This window comes from Poeciliopsis prolifica, unplaced genomic scaffold (assembly GCF_027474105.1).
Source record: "Poeciliopsis prolifica strain line A6 unplaced genomic scaffold, Auburn_PproV2 SCAFFOLD006, whole genome shotgun sequence".
Taxonomy (NCBI): domain Eukaryota; kingdom Metazoa; phylum Chordata; class Actinopteri; order Cyprinodontiformes; family Poeciliidae; genus Poeciliopsis; species Poeciliopsis prolifica.
Window position 1 is genome coordinate 6,471,398 of NW_026562381.1, and position 19,416 is coordinate 6,490,813.

Below are 19,416 nucleotides of genomic sequence, written 5' to 3' on the forward strand. Positions count from 1 at the left end.
TTCACATAAATCCTTTGTGAAATTTCAATTACAGGATCAAAGCAGTAATCTGCCCTCAGAGGGACACAGTTGTTATTGCAGAGTCCAAGAGATGGTCAGTGCAGCACTGTGAACAGAGAGTTCATCACCACTGCAGTCGTCATAATGAATCCTTCCACACCAGTGACTGTGGATATGAATAACAATCAGTAAAAGAAATTTGAAATAACAGTACAGGTATTATGTTTGTTTAATGTAATCCACTTCGCCACCACAAGGGATATTGCTTTGTCAAGATGTCATTGCAAAATTATTTTTTCTTATTTTTCCCAAGTTAAAATCTGCGCCAAATGACCACCAAATCTCTTGGTTGACAGTTAAAGATGATACCCCATTTACCTCTCACTATGAAGTGACTTTTGCGCTCAGCTGTTGTTCAATTTTATGGCAGGGAGTTGCTAGGCGACAGGAGCATCCTTTTTGGATGTGCATTCAGAGAAAGGATGATACTACGAATTAATCCTGCAGCTTTGCTTCTTATTATAAGCCTTTCAACCTGTTGTGATGTGGGTCAACAAAAGAGAATAATGTTAATCAAACATTGTTTGAACTCTCTGTGGGATTGAAGCGAATCATTTCAAGTTTTGCTTTGTCCTGCATAGAGACTCAGACACAATAAGGTTAAATGCTTCTACCCAAAGTAGAAACACAAAGTGAATGTGGACTATTAGATTTGATAATTATTTTACAAAACAGGTCAGACAAATTTAGTTAAAAAATGTTTTTAGACTGAAGTAAACAGCATTACTCAGAAATGCTGTTTTTAACAGCACTGTGCAAAAGTTTTAGCCAAATTAAAAAAAGCTGGAACCCAAAAACATTTTTAAAAATGGAAATGTTGATTTTTTTTTATGCTCATCAGTAAATAACATCTGGTGAATATATGAAAAAAGATCATAGAAGCTTTGTTTAACTAGCATCGCCTTTTAAAAGCATCAATTGCTTTGGTACATGTTTTCTAATGAAATTTGACCTGGAGGTTGCACCAAATTTCTTGGAAAACTAACCACAGAACTATGAATGCTTGTTTATGTAATCCCAGATAAATTGAAGATGAGATCAGTTTTTAATGACATGGGTTTGCGGTTGTTCTTCTGCTGCAGCATACATTTGGGCTCAATCAACTACTAGCTTGAGGCGCATTGCCTGATGAGAAGCATCTCCCTGTATTTCTCAGCTTTTAGATCATGATCAGTTTAAGCCTTCACCTCTTTTGGCAGAAAAACAGAACCAAAATCCCTCTGTTATTTTTCATTGTAGTCTGCAGACACTCATTCTATCACTAGTTGGTGAAGAAACAGCCTTCTGCAAAGATCAATTGTTTAAATTTTATACTCAGTCAAGCACACTGGGTCTTTGTTAATGATAATTTAATTCAATGTGCAATCAATGGATTATTTCTGCACACCATTAGGTATTTTCTTTTTGTTATCACATCCCTTGAAAAGTATCATAACGATGAGCTTATCACAAATGGCTGTCGTGTTTTCAATAGAAGTTCACATTTCTATCCTGCAGTTGCACTTTATTCAAGAAACATTGCATGTAGCCAACACAATGATAAACACTCTGACTTAATGAGCCCAATAAATCAAATAGGCAGAAATGACTAAATTCTGCCACTGAGCATTAACTAAATCTTGATTAAGTGCCAGACGGAATCCAGTTGCCTGGGTATTAGTGACAGAGACTGTAGGTCAACACCTGTCTGATCATTCTGTCCTTTAATGAAACCTCCAGCTTACTCATTTTGTAATTAAACACCCAGTTGTAGTTAAAATCAAATTTTCTGCTGTTTTACATCTTTATTGCTTTGCCTGTCAAACTATAGAGAAGGCCTGGTTTAGAACACACATTGTATGCATCATAACAACCAGCTGGCGAAGACATATTATAGGATCATGAAAGATACATATCTCATAAATGGTGCAGCTAACTGGATTATACAGACCTATCTGCAGAGCGACTAATGGAAGTGGAGGCGTAGTGGGAATATGACCGGTTTGCTGACTGTGTTTGCCTGAAATGCTATCCTGCAAGGGTTTTTCTCCACTGTTCTCACAGAGACAAATCCCTGTTGCACTTAGTAGTCATCCATTTTTAATGCCATGGCCTCAGCTGGAGCGATGCATGAAGGCAGACGAAAAGGGGTGGGGGGCTCTAAAATATGCAAACTAGAATCAGAAGCAATTATAAGGATTGAGTTGGAGAGACTGGAGACAGTAAGGCTATTCATGAACTAATCATAGCATTTCTTCATTCACTATTTACTTAATTTATGGAACATTTGTAGTGATTCGAGCTGCGGCTGTAAGTCACAAGCACTCACAGCTGCACTCCTTTACTACAGCTCTGAGTTTTTCACAGAAAACAAGAAGCGTCAGCAAAGCTTCCTGCCTGCTTTTGAGCCCTGTAATGTGTCTGCAGCAGCCATTCCACAGATGGCAGGCGGGGAAGGCCAGAAGAGCCAGCTATTCAATCCACTTCAGCGCAAACATGATCTTTCTGAACCAGAGACACAAGCCAAGACATTCCTGCGTGGGCCGACCTCCCTAAACAACAGCGAACAACTGTGGCACTGTGTTTGTCCTCTCAGGAAACATCTTTGAGATGTCAGGGCAGCAGATCAGCTTGAGTTGGATCAAAGGTTAAAGTATTACTGGTATGAGTGTAGAACATGTCGAACATGAATCCACATATCATATCAGAAACTATCCTGGTTGAGATGTTCAACTTTCAGTGCAGCAGTAATCTGAGACTTGTTTAGAGACATGATTGTATACTTCTCTGTTATTAAGTAAACCACAGAACACAGCCATGTAGCTCAAATATTTGATATGTTTTTATTTCTCTAGTGAATTCATGTTATTCTGCACAGCAGCATACAGTAAAATATGGTAAAATATAAATAACAAAGTTCAACAGTGTTTATTTTTCTCTTAATCATTTAATCAAAAACCTCTGTTAAAAGTGGCAATTGTTGTCAGCATTTTTTTCACTCTTTTGCACCCTCAATGTATCATTGGACAGCTAATCTTTCAAAAGTTTGGGCATATTCATTATTTACAGACAATCACCTTTTGGTGAAGTAATGCTTATCATAGCTTTTTGGAAACTCACTTCCATTGTGTTAAATGCAACAAAATGAAAATACAATTATGTTATACAAAGATCAAAAATACTATCAAAAACCCTTAATATAAATGGCAGCACTATATCAATAAACTGCTATTGATTTTTTTGTTTTACATGTAAGTACAAAATCCCGTTGAGGTAGCGCCCTCTGAAGTCACTTGTCATGTTAAAATACTGAATAAACATCATTTGTATTGACTGTACAGCAAATCTTTTGTCTTTCTCTCATTAATGCAGTTGTTTTCCTTTGGTAAACAAAACTTTCAGAAACGTGCAGTCCCACAAGTGACACTTTGAATCGTACATTCAGGACATTTTTGCATCTTTTTTGGGATTCTTCAGAAAAGAAAAAAAAAAATAATGGATTATTGTTTACTGACATTCATTTGCTATGTTTTTCGGGTAATAAGGACTTACACTGTTTTACAGAGCAGAGTAGACCTGGCCATGAGAGGCTTAGCTGAACAAATTGTCAAGGGAAACAAAAATTGAAAAAAGTACAATTACAACATAGGACTTACAAAGAAATAAAATAAAATCCAGTGTGTCACTTTTATTTGGGAATGTAAACATAAAAATATGAAATAGTTTCAAATCTGCTCAGGTATGACATATAATAGGTTTCTTATCAGTTGTTTGTTCCCCAGAGAACATGAAGCTAAAACAGAAGTGACATTGTCTATTTTAGTTCCTTCCTGCCAGAATGAGCATCAACTTTCAGAGCAAGTTGGAAAACATGTGGTGGAGTTTTTTTTTTTTCAGACAGGCGGAGGGGTTCAAAGACTTCCTCCTTCACTCAGACCCACACATACACATTACCAACACATTCCTCTGCTTTTTTAATGGCAAACATGACTTTGGTTTCTCTAAGACATGAAAGAAGATTGCAGCGAGCTTTTAGCTCACCATACAAAAATACTTGGTAGAAATTGGTTATGACATTCATCTCCCTTACCAAATGTCAGTGTATTTTCTTATGTGACCAAAATACTTTTAAAAATGTTGGATTATTGATACATATGTGTTTTTGTATGCACACACTCAAATGACTATAAACTAGAGAAAAGAGTAAATCTGATGAATAAAGCAGAAAATGATTCTATGTGGATAAAATAACTATAAAAATAGAAGCAATCTCATAGATGGAACAAAGGAAAGAGACAGTATGCTTATGAGACAGGAATAAAGGCTAAAACCGAAATCAAAACAGTCATCTGGAAATTGTTCAGTGCAATTCAATTTACTTTATAGATTCGTCTATTTAAAATATTTTCATCCTCTTACCGCCCACAGCCCTCCCCCCCTTTAATGGGCGCTGGGATGGCTGGTCTTTTGACAGTGGACAGTATTTTATCGTGTGGGCATTGTCCCCGTTGGCGCTGCAGAGCGGGCAGGTGTAAGCCCTCAGAATCGGACACACAACTCGGCCGTCTGGGGTTTTCAGGACGTGAGAGCCGAACACCTCCTCCGGGCTCCGTTATTCCGGCAGAACACGCAGATTTTGGCTCCTGTTTGCCCCTGGTTGTGGGTTTGCGCATCTTCCGCTCCACACCAAAGAGATCGAACCCCGCAAAGCTTCCACCGAAGCCCATCTCGCGCTCCGGCAGCTGGCTTTGGAACGGGCTGAGGATGGAGAAGCGCTCCTTCAGGTCCAGGATGGAGGGTGACGGGGGGCTCCCGGACGGGCAGCAGCAGTCCAGGTGCCCGCTCTCTCCGGTGCCGCCCGCGATTACGCACGGGCACGTCGGGGAATCGTCCAAACCCAGTGTCGCTTTCAGGGATTCGGTGATAGAGTTCGGATTCTGGGGCATGTTGAGCTTATTATTCTTCGTAACCAATGTCGTGAGTCCAAGATAGTCGTTCCAGAAATTGAAAGTGTAATCATAGGGGTTGCGCGCGTTCAAATAGTTGTGATTGAGAAAATCCATGGTCACTTGTGGTTGCTTGCCTGCCGTCAAAAGATGAAACATCCAGTGTAATCCGTTGGGTCAGAGTAGCCAGAGTTCACCTCCAGGAATACTTCATACACAGCGAAGTGATCTCCAATGTTCCTGTTTTGTTTGAGCGTCCTGCAAACTGGCTTTCTGGTTATATGGACCAGGAGGGCGGGGCGCTTTTCCACTAAACCCAAGTTTCTGATCAGAGGGGGGAAAGCTGCTCCTTTTCTTCAAAGCTACATTTAGACAGATTTGTTTTCCTGCGGGCAGCCTCGACTGCGACATCAATCAGCTCTCTGACGTCCAGAACGTCTTTTACTTTTAGAGGGAAAAATGGTTTTAATGTTTAATGATTTCAAAAATGTGCAGAAAATGAGTTTGCTTTGAAAACCATTATGTAGTCAATCACAGAGTTTCAAAATGAGACCAAAATGTTCCCCTTTTTCAATAAAAATTGTAAAGTTTCACATGATCTCTTAATCAATATTAGTTACTGCAAGTAAACATTATCAAGACACATTTTAACTCATTGTGCGCCAAGACAATAAATACATTATTTTCTCATAGAAGCCATATTTTAGAACACAAAGTAACAACTGAATCAAATCTTTATGCCTCAAAATTCCTTCATGTGCAGTTTCTAATTTTCACAACTTCACAAAATCTTTAAAGTAATTAACACATGCAATTAAGTTTTTGATAACTGCTGTATGCCATTGTGCACATATAGCAGATTACATGAAGATGAATCGTTCAACAGGGGGCAGCATCATCCAGCTGCGGGTCAGTTCATATGAACCAAAAGACCCTTGACTAACTACTGTGTTCATGTCAAACTCTTTTGAGAGGATGACATTTTCAAGAAAACTAGAGGAAGCAACTGTAAAGACCACTGAGTGGAAGATAGAAGTCACTGATTTTGTCCCACAATGGCCACGTTGGCAACAGCTCTGGTCACTTTGGCATTGCCAAGTGAAAATAGACAAACACAAAATTAAGTGGCACACATTTCTGCAATGCTATTGGATTTCAGTCTCTAATCAAATGGGAATCTGAATATTTGCAGTAAATAGTGAACATGATAAACATGGTTTGTGGCTGTTGTAAACACTGTTCATCATCTTGAACTCTAGAGATCTTCATGGGAAAATGGCTACAAGAAAGGTCAAAAGAAAAGCTCTGGAAGACTTTGACAAGCCACCAGCCATGTTTTGGTCAGATAAGACCAAAACGTAGCTTTGTAATCTATGTGCAGAGTGTGGCAGAAAACAAATTCTGACCGAAGCCCCTGAACACATCTTCAGGGGACCAGCTATAATGCTGGAGTTAGTTGAAGTTAAATAAAGAGCAATCCTGCAGAAATACCACAAAAAAAACTTATCTGACGATGAAAAAGACTTTAGATCAGGGAGGAGGTTCACTAAAACCTGCACATACATGCAGACCTATACCAGAATAAGCTTGATTAAAATGAAGAAATCCCAATCTAAAATCAAAACATAAATTAAGTTGAAGATCTGCAACACTTAAAAACGTTCACTCACATAGGCTCTCCACTCAGTCTGACTCTGCTTAGTTAGTTTGCAAAGAAGAAATTTCAGTCTTTACATGTGCAAAGCTGGTCAACACATTCCTAAAAGACCCTGCAGCTGTAAAATATGGTTCTGCCAATAGACTCAGGAGGGCTGGATACAAGGCACTGTGTTGTTCGCGTTTCAGCTGAAAACATAAAAACATTACTTTCTTGGTTTAAATTACTGCAGTGTAACAAGGGCAATGCATTTGCCCAAAGGGAACTAATTTGTCTTAAGAAAATTTAACTTTATGTTTTAAAAATCTGCCTGGACATTTCAACTACAACCTCACTGTGAAATTAGAAATGACTGCACAACAGACAAACAAACGAATTTGGACAGATAAATATACTTTCCACCCCACATTTTCACAAAAGCCTTTTTGTTACTAATACAGTTTGTGCCATCAGTCAGGCAACAGCATGAAGCAAAGTGGGTTTATTATGTCTATTTAATGCAGGATGTTTGCACTCCTGAGAAAACAGTTTACACCCAAACACTTCAACAAAACAGCAACTCAAATGTAAAGGTACAAACAGCAGAACATGACAATTTCATTTTGATACACAAACTTTTAATAACTTGTTTGTGTTTAACAACTTTCTCTGGAAAACTGAAGAAATCAGAAGTTACTGAACACAATGTTATTTTTCTTTATTTGTTAGGGTATTATACAAGTTTCCACTTCCTTCTTTGTAGGCACTGGTCACTATCCTGAGCCAACCTTTCTCACCCTGAAAGAAAAGTTGTTTACTTGCAACCATGTTCAGCCAAAATTTAGTTTAAATCTAGAAAAAAAAGTAGTAACTTGACGCACCCAAGGTTCTCCCCAAGAGTTGCGAACAATCCAATATTCAGTGCCATTTTCCACACCCAGCCTGCTACTGACACAATGTGGTTAATGACAGGAAACTGGACATACTCAGAGTACACGCCACCAGTACTCATCAAGTTTCTGAGTGGTCATGATTCCACAGCTGGTTGTCAGGCAAATATTTTATTTCTATCAAACCATCTGCCAAAGACGGCTCCATAAAAAACAAGCTGAAAAAGTGGCATCAAAAGTTTGAATTCCCTCAGACCCCAAACGAAAACATTTCCATCAGACCACTAAAACTAACTAAGTTTTTCTCTGGCTCGACATATATTTCCAGTCCAACTGTCTCAGAAACAACATTCCATAGGGATCATATAGCCCAAGCTTCTCTAGTTTTGTTTTGTAAGTATTTCGAATCTAACAAGTTCTGAGTCTAAACTTATCTCTGTCCCAGAAAAATTGCTAAACCTTCTTTACAGCTGCGTTTCAGTAGAGAATCAGTTTATGAATGCGGAGGTAAAATGCAGAGGACACACGAGGCAGCCACCCTGAACAGTCCACCCTCTGTGGGCCTCTGATCCTGTGATGAAGTGGGCATCTAAAGAATGCTGAAGCGGCTCTCTTGAAACAATGAGAGCATGAATGATTGCTGTTCTAATTAAAACTTCCAAGGGGAGACTGCAAAAAATAAATAAATAAATAAATAAAATAAAACATTACTTACTTGGAAGGATCACATCCATTTCTAATGGATACGATAAGAATCCACCACCTTACACAGAGTAATAACAGAAAGAGGAGCTCTGTTCACCAAGCTGCAGAGGCGTGGAGGCAGTTTCTCATTATTGTAAGCGTTCAGCAAGTTAGTTTGAAATAGTATTGACTCCTCATTGGATTTTCACTCCATCCCACCGCTGCAAAATATAAATTTTATTATGAAGCATTAATAATGCATTTAATGGGCAATTCTTTTTCTGCAAGCCAGGGAAGATTGTGAGAGCAGATCCCAGTGTTGCTGCAGTGTAACTGAAATATTCATGGCTACATTAGTCCTTTATTTTGTTGTGACTGAGAGAAATTAATACTCTTTCATTAACTAGAGCTAATTCTGTTGCTGCCTTGAGGCTGCACGGGTATATTTGACAGAAGGAGGAACAAGTGGGATGGATGTGGTTGGAAACTTAGTCTGGAATCCTGCTGACTGATTGTTGGTCAGGGGCTTCTTTTGCTTGAAAGAAAAACAGGAAAAACGACTGCTGTCTGGAAAACGAACTGTGCATTTTCAGTGATGATATATGATGAGATATGAAGCCCATTCTTTAACACAAATTGGTTCAATTAGACATTTTTGTTAAATTCTGATTTACTTCATTTAATAGAGCTACTCTTTCACATTTGATTAATCCAAAATCCTGCACTCAAAAAAGACTTTTTGATGAAAAAAGCTGATTTGTCAGATATGAGATAAAAAACAACACTGTTCATTTTGATGTGATAAATTATTTAAAATATTATGGAACTCATTAACAAGAAATAATTCTTTCCTTTCTTTTAAAAAGATCCCCAGGCAGTAATAATTTACAAGCATCGTGTGGGCATGTTTTGAGTGATGATAAGATGTAGTCCCTCCAGTTTCGAAGGTTCTGTGAAATCTCTTTATTATGCTGCATTTTTTTGCAAAGTAAATCACAGTTTTTACCCCCCGCACCCCCATCCCACCTCCTCCAATAAAAAAGCTGACTCCCGTAGTGGCCTTGAAGAGCGATTCTGTGGATAAATCAGATCTATGCCTTGTTCAAGAATACTTTCATTGTGGCTATGCCCTTCAAATCTGTTAAAGCTGATAATCTGAGGCCTCAAGAAACAAAAAAAACATGTTCATACACCTTCCACCTCCTTCATTTACATGTTTACTGAACAAAATAAATCAATACCTAAAATTATATATAATGGGTTTCCAAAAATTGCTGAGAAATCCATTTTGTCATATTGATTGCAGTGATGAAGATGAATACTGAATCACTTATGTTAAAAGGACTCATTCTTTTGCAACCTGTATTTTTCAAACCTTTTCTGGTATCCTGGAAAATAACTTTTTGCTTTCGACGCATAGATTAGCATGTGTTTTCATTCCCGACCATTAGAGCTCTGCTTGTGATTATGCAAATGAGAGAGCAAGCAGGAAATTTAATCAAACCGCAAATTTGATTTTATGTGAAAGATTGCTGGAGGGTGGGGGCTTGATCACTTAATTCTGGGCAACAAAATTATGCTCATTTTTATTTATTCTTTTCACAGCATGTCTCACCTTGGAAGTAGCATAGCTCTAAAGGTTTGAGGCTTGCAGAGCACAGCGGAAGGTTTGATTATCCTTTTGTTCTCCCATGAGAAGCTGAATGGAAACTGGAGTTAATGGAAAGCATTTCCATATCAGCAGCAGAGCACAGCAGCTTGTGTTTTTGCATTTTTATTGTTGTTGCGTTCCCTGAACTAAGTATCTGAGTACTCTGTTTCTTTTTATTTTCCAGAGCATGAAAATGGGCTTCAATAATTGCACATAAATTCAGATGATGCTGTTGGGTTTGCTATTATAGATAGCTGGTGATTTAACAGACTTTCTCCAGAGGCCTGTTAGAATTAAAACCAATAAAACATTCATTCAATAAGCGAGTTGAGTCTGTGTAATCAAGACTAGGAAGTTACATAAACAGTGATTTTATTAAAGACCTGCTTGATTTACTGTTGTTGGAACCTGAAGGATGGGATTGCTCCATGCAATTCATAACTGACATTCAACACCACAAATTAGTGTTTTTATAAAATTATGTAACTAAACCGCTTAAATTCACCTGGATCACATCATGCTAAAGTAATTTTTCCAGTGATAAATTATGGTTTCTGAAAAGGGAAGGTTTCTATGCAATGACATTTTCACTTGATATTGTAGTAGCTCAGATGCAAATCAGGGTTAAAAGCAACACTTCAGTTTCCACGCAGCTAAATATTTCTGAAGGTATAGCTTCATACATACACTTTATGTACTCTTAACTTAAAACTCAAGTGTATATGAAGCTCCCTTGAGAGCAGAAGCCAATTTCACAACTTTTAGCATATAAACCTGTCTGCCCTTCAGAGTGCATTGGCTATTGACTAAAAACTCAAGTTGTAGGGTAGAGTGACTTAGGCATTCTGGAACTCCTTAGGAGCCGACGTCCAGATTTTAGATGTGTTCCTGTTCCAACACAGCTAAAAGAGTGGTTTCAACTCTGCCAACCTGTCAAATTCTACAGACAGCTGGTTTTGATCAGGACATTTGTTTGCAGTGCATCAAAGCAAGTTGGTGTCCAGGTGTTGAAGGACACCATTCCCCAAGGTCAGGAGACCCCTATGGATTACCTAAAGGTTTGAGGCTTCAGATGTATTCCAAACAAGTGTGCTTAAAAGGTGCAAAGCTCAACATCCATAATATCTTTGATTTTATAGGTGGGAGTTTGTCCTGTAATCAAAGTTGCTGGCAAAACACTTCACTAGCCAAGCCTAGTGGTGGTCAAATTGCAGGGATGGTGCTGTACTACTAGTCAGTCTGCTACAGGGCAGTAGTAACTTACCAGTATGAATGTGTGCTTGAAAAGATGAGTGGAAGTTGTGAAGCAACTTGGGGTTCTTCTGGACTAGATCAAGCCCTGTACAAGTACAGCTTATGAGTTATAATAAAAACACTTAAATTCAAAAGTACCCCTGTGAAATGCTTGATTTCATAAAAATATTTGTTTTGAAACACTATTGACTGTTGATATGTAATGCAGTCCCAGGATGACTGAATTATATTTCTGAAAAATACCTGAACATATCCACTTTCAATAAATGTTTCAATGACAAACATCATTGAGTTTATGAATTTATCATGTAGGATTGAAACTACAGATATTTTAAACCTATATTTTTGGCCAGAACGGCAAAGATGCAGGATTCACAAACAATTGCAGTTTCATAAGCCAATTTCAAAGACTTGAACCCAATTTGCTTTCTGACCCACCCACCCACCCCTCTGCAAAGCTTCATGGCCCAAACATTTTTACAGCTAATTCTAACCCAAGTTTTAGATTGATAAATGCATTTCTGGTTTCCAGAGAGTCATTTTTGACAATAGACCATTTTTAAGTCCAAGATATTTGTAGCAGTATAAAATCTAGACTTTAATTTCCATGTAGGGCTTTTAGTGAGACTTTACAGTCACTCTTGCATTTCCCCCAGTCTGAATTTTTGGTCAATTTGCCACTACAAATTACCCCAAGGCGAGTGTCTGCATTGACTCACTAACTAGCTGCAGTTGAAACACTCGAGGATTATCTGGTGAGGGAGAAAAAAAAAAAGTAAATGCCTCACCAGTACTGTGCAAGGAATTTGGGATTCAAGTCATTTGCTTGTGGTGTGTCTTTAAAATGGCAGAGCAGGAGGTACCAAGTACTACAGTTGGCAACCCAGTGGAAATCAGAACGCTAAAGTTGCATCCAAGACATTACAGTCGAGAAATTCAGTCAGTTACAATTTTTTAATGGTGATTAAGCTTACAATACATCAATTCTTAAATATCCACAACTTTCATTGGTAATTTAAGGGAATGATCATATCTCCAACTATACAGTCTTCTTCCAAAGCAAGATTATACAAGTTTCCACTTCCTTCTTTGTAGGCACTGGTCACTATCCTGAGCCAACCTTTCTCACCCTGAAAGAAAAGTTGTTTACTTGCAACCATGTTCAGCCAAAATTTAGTTTAAATCTAGAAAAAAAAGTAGTAACTTGACGCACCCAAGGTTCTCCCCAAGAGTTGCGAACAATCCAATATTCAGTGCCATTTTCCACACCCCAGCCTGCTACTGACACAATGTGGTTAATGACAGGAAACTGGACATACTCAGAGTACACGCCACCAGTATACTCATCAAGTTTCTGAGTGGTCATGATTCCACAGCTGAAAGTAAGAACATGAGCACAAGTTCAACTTAAGCATTCTGAATGCAGTCTTCATTTTATTCTACTCATACCTGATTGGTCCTCCAGCATAGATTTCTTCCATCATCTCTTCCCTTCCACTCACAGCACCAAAGTCTCCCACTTTCCATAATGTGTAGTTCTGAACTGCATTACACTTCCCAAAAGTTGTACAAGTGCCACAGGAATTGAATGGTTTGCAGTTTAGGAAAAATATATTCCAACTATAAAGACATCTTATTCAAGTAGAAACTAGTGAGGCTTTAATTGTTACCTTGGTCAACAGCCTGGTAGTTATTGCAGGTCTCATCAGGAATCCCATAGTTGTGGGCATACTCCCATACACCTGCATGATCTCCTCCATGACAGTTGCCAGAGTCAGCACAGTCAATTACATGTTGGACCGACAAAAAAGCAGACGGCCATGCCCCTCCACGCTTAATATTGATACGATCTACAGGAAGTGAAATTGAAAAGCTAAGGTAAGTCATCCAGAGCCTTTAACTCCCACATTCCCATTTAAGTGTTCACCCCCGCCCTCCACCTTCTGTCAAGACATTTTTCAAGTCATCATTTCTTCAAGCCATAACCACAATAGCTTTAATGGCAGCCATTTTGTATTCTTGGAAAGTTTAGCTATATTGGCATCAACACCAGAAATTGGTACCATTTACCTGCCATAGCACTGGTGCTACCATGTGCCCAGCAGGAGCCACAGAACTGAGGGATGTGTTGGTTACGGGTGGCACTGGCATAGTTAATACCATTCACATTCCTCCAGTCCCAGGACTTTGGCAGGTGAGCAAGGTTCAGGAGTTCATGAGGACGAGATGCAGTTCTATGGAAGACAAGTCAACCTCAACAACAGATCCACTGAAACACCTCAGATTGACAGTCATTATCTTCATCTCAGTGAAGTCACAACAGAAAAAGCATTAGTTAACCACTATGGCCCCATTTAAACCACATTAACTGCACCTTTAGAGAATATAAAACTATGGAGAGAAAAAAACAATACTTACTTAGCTCCATAGTTTGATTTTCTAGGTTGAGGTTTGTAGCAGCTAAACTTGCTGCTGAAGTTCTGCTGTGCTGTGGCAGCATGTATGATGAGCACAAATATCAGACCTTCTAGCTGAAACAGCTTCATGTCCAGAACAATAACTTCACACACGACTGCTGGGGAGTAAATGCTCTTATAGTCAGACAAAACTTGTTGGAGGTGATTAGGCTTTATTGAGCGCACAAGTGAGCACCTTGAGTGCTGCTGGGTGTGTCCAGGTGGTGGTAAACCTGGTAGGCCCTAAATATGCCAGATAATTCTTTTTTAATTTTATCTGTCAATGAGAGCTGGACTTAACTTTTCAACCTGGAACTACACCCAGAATCAGATGAAATGAATAAATGAACAGAATAATTGAAGGTAAGCAGAAAAATATTGTTAATATTACACAGAGTTGCCACTAACATACTTTCAGAATAGAACAACTTACTTTGTGGATCAAAGTGTCTCTTAGACTTTTATTTTAATGGTGATTGATTCAAAAGTGGAGAAAAGTTATTCCAATTTAGCCTAATTTTGCAAATATTGATGCACAGCACCAGCTGTGATTGAAATCAGAACTGATGATGTCAGCAGTCAAAATCATTAGATGTGAGTTGAATAGCATAAGCAGTTTCACCCTAAAAATGAAGATATTTTCATATTAATAGCAGCTCACTGATTGTTGACAGAATCTCATCATTATGTTGCCTCATTTGTGTTTTGTTTACGCTCTAACTGCATCTCAGTGACAACAAAGACTTTATCAGGCTTCACTGTGAGACCGCAAACAGAGTGTGATACTAATTGACTGTCTGCCATCTTTCCCCATCTGCAGGAATAGAAAGTCATATTTAATGCCTTGATTAAAATCTAAGCCCTCCATGTGAGACGGAGATGAAAGTAATTTTTCTGTAATGGAGACTATTAATATTTAGATATGGAAAGGAAACCAGAGTGCAGATTTGGAATCGGCTGGAGAATGTTAACTGAATTTCAGGGTTGTCAGGGAGCCAGAAACTAAAACATAAAATTATTATTTTTTTATTTATTTAGCATTACGTTTTAAATTTCTGTGCACTGGTGTGTGAGATTTCTTTGTGTGCACTGAAAACCTGTGATTAAACAATTTTCCCTTTGAAATAGTTAGCTATTAAGGAAAATATTGATTGTTAGGAATAATTACAGTGAACTCCATATTTGTCCATATTGAATGTAGATAAGCTTTCCAACTTGCATTGATTTTCTGTACAACTGGCTGGTGGGTGATTTTCCTGCCATGTGGTTTTGACAACAATTTTAGTGATGTGATTCCAGGCATTGCACTTTGTTCAGACCTGTTTATGCCTCCATCCATCCAGTTTCTAGAGCCGGATAACAGGCAACCAAAGGGCTTATTGGGTGCTTACTTGTACTTGTTCAAGGAGAGAATAATCCATCCTAAGACTACAGACTACAGATTTTACGAAAAGCATATAAAAGAAACCAATAAAAATTACTAGCAGTAATTTATGCACAGCTATAGTTCAGTAAATAGGTTCTGAAAGTGAAACTCCTTTGTAGACGCCACATAAACACAGTAACATACTTTAAGTGTTTCCACCTATTGACATTGAAACTATTGAAAAGTGTTTGGACCAGTGAACACCAGTCAAGTCCTTTTTCTCCTGAATGTATCGTGTGAACCTCGTTCAGATGACGCTTGAAGCTCCAGCTTTAACTCATAAATTAACCCAAACCCTCGAATGGGTTGTCTCTACCACTTGTGAGTCGTTTTTACCACAATTTTCCTTTCACTCAATCTTTCATTAAAATCCTTGGAAACAACACTTTGAGAACAACCAGCTTCTTTAGCAATGACCTTTTAATGGCTTGCCCTCAGTATAGTGGATGTCATTGACTTCCAGCCAATGAACTACTGAGTCAGCAGTCTTTAAGTTTTTATCAGCTGAAAGACATAATCAATAAAATTACCACTGTTGTAAATGGTGCACACAGCATGTAATTAAACTGAGTTTCATTTTTTAAATTGAGTGACAGAAATAATGTAATTTTTTTGATATTCTAATTTAGATGTATATGTATTTATCCTGTCTTTCTGACTTTGCCCCCATACGTTTGATAAATAAATATGCTCTTATGGCATTTGCAGTAATTTGGGAATATACATTTTCTGCATGAGAGTCAATGGGATAAACCTTAGTTTTCTTTTTCTCTGCTGATTTTAAATCAGAAAATGCTCCACATTTATGCACATATTAAAATAAAAGTCATAAATCTGTGAGAATTTATGATTTATTCACTGAGTTGACAGCTTGTTACAGCGACATCAGAGTCATATCTCAATGACTAGCACCTTTGGTTACCTTCATGAGAGCGTCTCTTTTCTCATTAATGTCAACATCAGTAGTGAGTTTGTAAGGTAGGTGATGTTTGAGTGTGTGCAGTCGGCTGAACTGTTGTGTGTCAGTGGGGGGTGCATAACACACGTGTTCACTGATCACTGAGCAGAACTTGGAGGTCAGCTATCTTTCACTACATGGGAATACTTCATTCCCATGTATTCTACACTTACCTGTCAACTACCATGAAGGGGGGAATGTCAAATAACTGGACAGTTGAATTAAAAGAGAAGCTAGTTAAAATTCTTATGCATTTTGAATCAGTTTTATGTGGGTGACAATAAAATTCATCAATTTGGTTGTGTGTTAAGTCTAAGCATTTTCTGATTTGTGTTTTAATATTATTCCATTTTCAGAGAATATCTGGCAGTATGGCTCTTTGCTCAGGGCACATCTGTGACACAAGGTGGCACATGTACTCAAAGGTTTTCTGCTGCTTGACTGGAGTGTGGGCACTTTTCAATGTTGTGCACTGTAATCTGGATTATTCTACACTGGACAGAGATACTTTGAAATACAACATGAGATTTGTTTAGTATGTTGTTCTAATTGTGAGAGTAATTTGAAAGCCTTGGATTATAATTGGCAACATACAGATTACCATGTTTTTAAATTTTCTACAAATGTGCAATGATCGAAGATTTTTTTCTTTTGTTCTATAAGTTAATAGGCTACTACAAAACACTTACTAAAGTCTAGTTGTTTATTTAATTTGAAGAATTTTAATACCTGCCGGCAGCAAATATTTTTATTAATTTAAACAAACAACCAACATAAAAATAATGTTGTTTAAATTATAATACAAAATCTATGCCAGTGTTTTTAATCTAGTATATCCGTGAATGCGATTGGTTGAAAATGTTTAGATAAATATAATGTGGACTTTATGTGTTATAGAAACTTCAGCAGAAGGTCAAATATTGCCAAAATGACTGAGTTGAGACAGACCACACTGACAAGTGACAGGAATGTAAATTTCTGGAGCAATGTGCAGAAAAAAAACCTCATGCTTTACAGCTGATTTCATCATTTGAGTATTCAAATTGTTAAAGGACAAAAGGGAGAAATTCTGTTGTAACAAGGAATAATAATCTACTTCAAGGTGACATTGTCTCAAACAACGACATGGTTTGTTTGTTTTGAAACTATCTGGTTAATCCTGAAATTATTGCAGAATGTTTCACCACTTGACTGACAAAAGGTAAGATTTCAAGACCTGAATTGAATGTCTTGGTCATTATTTCTTGTGGGGATCTCTTGTCTTCTCGAAAGCAGACACATTTTCCAGCTGAGGAAATTTCAAAAGGGTTGGGGGGAGGAGAGCATTAAGCTCCTTTTCCAGGGGGAATTACCTGTCCGCTACATCCAAATCCCTCACAATCAAAGTTCACTGTGGGGTGTTTCTAAAACTCACCAAGCCATTTCACATTTGATTGGCTGAACTGATGTTAAAAGAGATGAGGAGATGCACTTGTTCAGCACATCTTTTCCATAAATGGCTTTTAATAGACATTGTATTAGAAAACAGAAGGCAATAGTTTTAAGAACATAATTTAAATCTCATTGATGTCAACCAAAAATTAAAGCATAAAGACTCTTTCTGCATTATCAACATCATATTTGTCACTCAGGTTGATAAAAATAAAGCAGGTACAAGGTTTTTGAAGTCAAACTTGAAAGATGTGGATCAGAGTCCCAATCACAGCATCTTAAAATGAGGAAAATCATATTCTCTAACATCTGTATTTGATATCTTTTGTTATGCAGTTTGTAAAATGATGGCATGATTATTTATGCAAGTCTTGCCAAATCTTTTTAAAGGCTCTGACCATTGTTTTGCAAAGAAAGACTGTACTGTCTAAGACAAGTGACCATGCTCAGATTTTATTTTATTTTTTCCATTCATGGGAATGGGACCTTATTCTAAGCAAAGCATTATGAAGCCAGAATTAGTTTTCACTTTTCAGTTTTGTGGGCTCATGAATTATAAAAGCACTGAAATACTTTAAGAGCCAAACTGTCAGTGAGTCATTTCAAAATGTTCAGTGAAGTGCCAACTTTAGTCTAGCATTTTAACAAACTACATAAAACCACATAAAACCATTTTCAGAAGGAGAAAGACGAGAAGACTTAAAAATATCTGCTGATATAAAATAAATAAATAGTGCAACATCTGTAACATTATGGTTTAATGAGAATTTCTGACAAAAATAGATGGTCATAGATGGTCTTTGTTAAAATTGTTGCTGGAGCTGATTCAAAATGATATTTCTCCTGTGATAAAGGTTCTTGAAATCTTCATGTGCTTTTCCATTTGATCTGATGCTTCTGCTCTGCATTTTCCCATCAAATAGTCATAGCTGCAATATGACGCTTCCCTGTGGATTTCAGTTTGAGATCCTGTCAGTGCAGCTTTTTCTTCCATCTCCTTCACTCTTGTTTGGTTTATTAGTCATTCCACACTCCTCAGGGCTTTGTGTGTATTGATAGGTTCATGGGTTTGTTTACATTTAAACAATTTCTTTTTTTTACCCATGCTGCTGAGGGAAATCAATGTGTGCATAGTCTAGTTTTATAGAGCACAGCAGGTGGAGAGAAACTATTTGTACTCATGCACCAAGTGACCATATCTGAATGAACATAGTTTCATTTTCTCCAATCTCTCAACAAAACCTTTTAATGTAGGTGGACCATAAGATTGACTGCTCAAATACATTACGCACATTACATTGTTGTGATTTTGAATCTTTAATAGACAAAATCCCAGATCTCTCTACTGGACACCCTTGTCTAACATAGGGGCTATATTTGGTTTCAGAATGCGTTTTTGCAACTTGCAGAATTGTTTTTGCACTTCATTTTTGAGCAGAAAATTGATGCAGTGACAAGTGAACACAATATGAGGGTTGCTTCGGGTTGATGCTGCAGCAAGGTGAAGGATAATCAATTTCAAAGATGTTGTCTTTCAGGTTAAAAAAAATTAAGAAACTGTATGATAATAAATCATACCAGTTTACCAGAACAGAAGGACCTATTGTGTGAATAGAATATTATTGCTGCTGAAAAAAATATGTTTTGTCACAAGTACCTGATCAGAAGTTTATTGGTGAGGTTTTACTTTGTTCTTAGGAAAGACTCGACGTATGATGAATGCATCCATGCATACCTTGTACTCCATGACCTTGCTGTATGTCACTTTGTGGTAAGTCCCTGGTGGCTGACGGTGAATTGTTGGGTGCTTTACGAAGGTGGAGGTGTTTCAGTTAAAATCTTAAACGTCTTTGTGCTGACACATAGCTCTGGAAATTTCCTCATTATGAATGTACTTAAATTTATAAAAGGTTTGTGCAAATACAATGTAGGTAAATCTGAAGAGATTTAACATCTGAATTATAAAATACTTCAACTTATGTTTCTGTCAGTGATGTGACAGAAACATCAGCAGACCTGTTCTTGTCCTGTTTGTTCTTCACCTG

General features: G+C 37.7%; 2 protein-coding genes across 2 annotated transcripts; both read right to left on the minus strand.

The window, feature by feature from the left end:
• Nucleotides 1-2,857: 2,857 nt before the first annotated feature.
• Nucleotides 2,858-5,245, minus strand: LOC129360829 (nanos homolog 1-like). Its single transcript, XM_055031273.1, is given in 3 exon segments — nt 2,858-4,647; nt 4,650-4,673; nt 4,676-5,245. Coding segments are annotated over 3 exon segments (705 nt in total). The 5' UTR covers nt 5,145-5,245; the 3' UTR covers nt 2,858-4,435.
• Nucleotides 5,246-12,104: 6,859 nt separating this feature from the next.
• On the minus strand, nt 12,105-13,646 carry LOC129360606 (cathepsin Z-like). Its single transcript, XM_055030930.1, has 6 exons — nt 13,519-13,646; nt 13,171-13,334; nt 12,771-12,950; nt 12,550-12,700; nt 12,314-12,476; nt 12,105-12,230 (listed from the first exon to the last, which is right to left on the minus strand). The coding sequence occupies exons 1-6, from the start codon at nt 13,644-13,646 to the stop codon at nt 12,105-12,107; spliced, it is 912 nt and encodes a 303-aa protein (XP_054886905.1).
• Nucleotides 13,647-19,416: the final 5,770 nt, after the last annotated feature.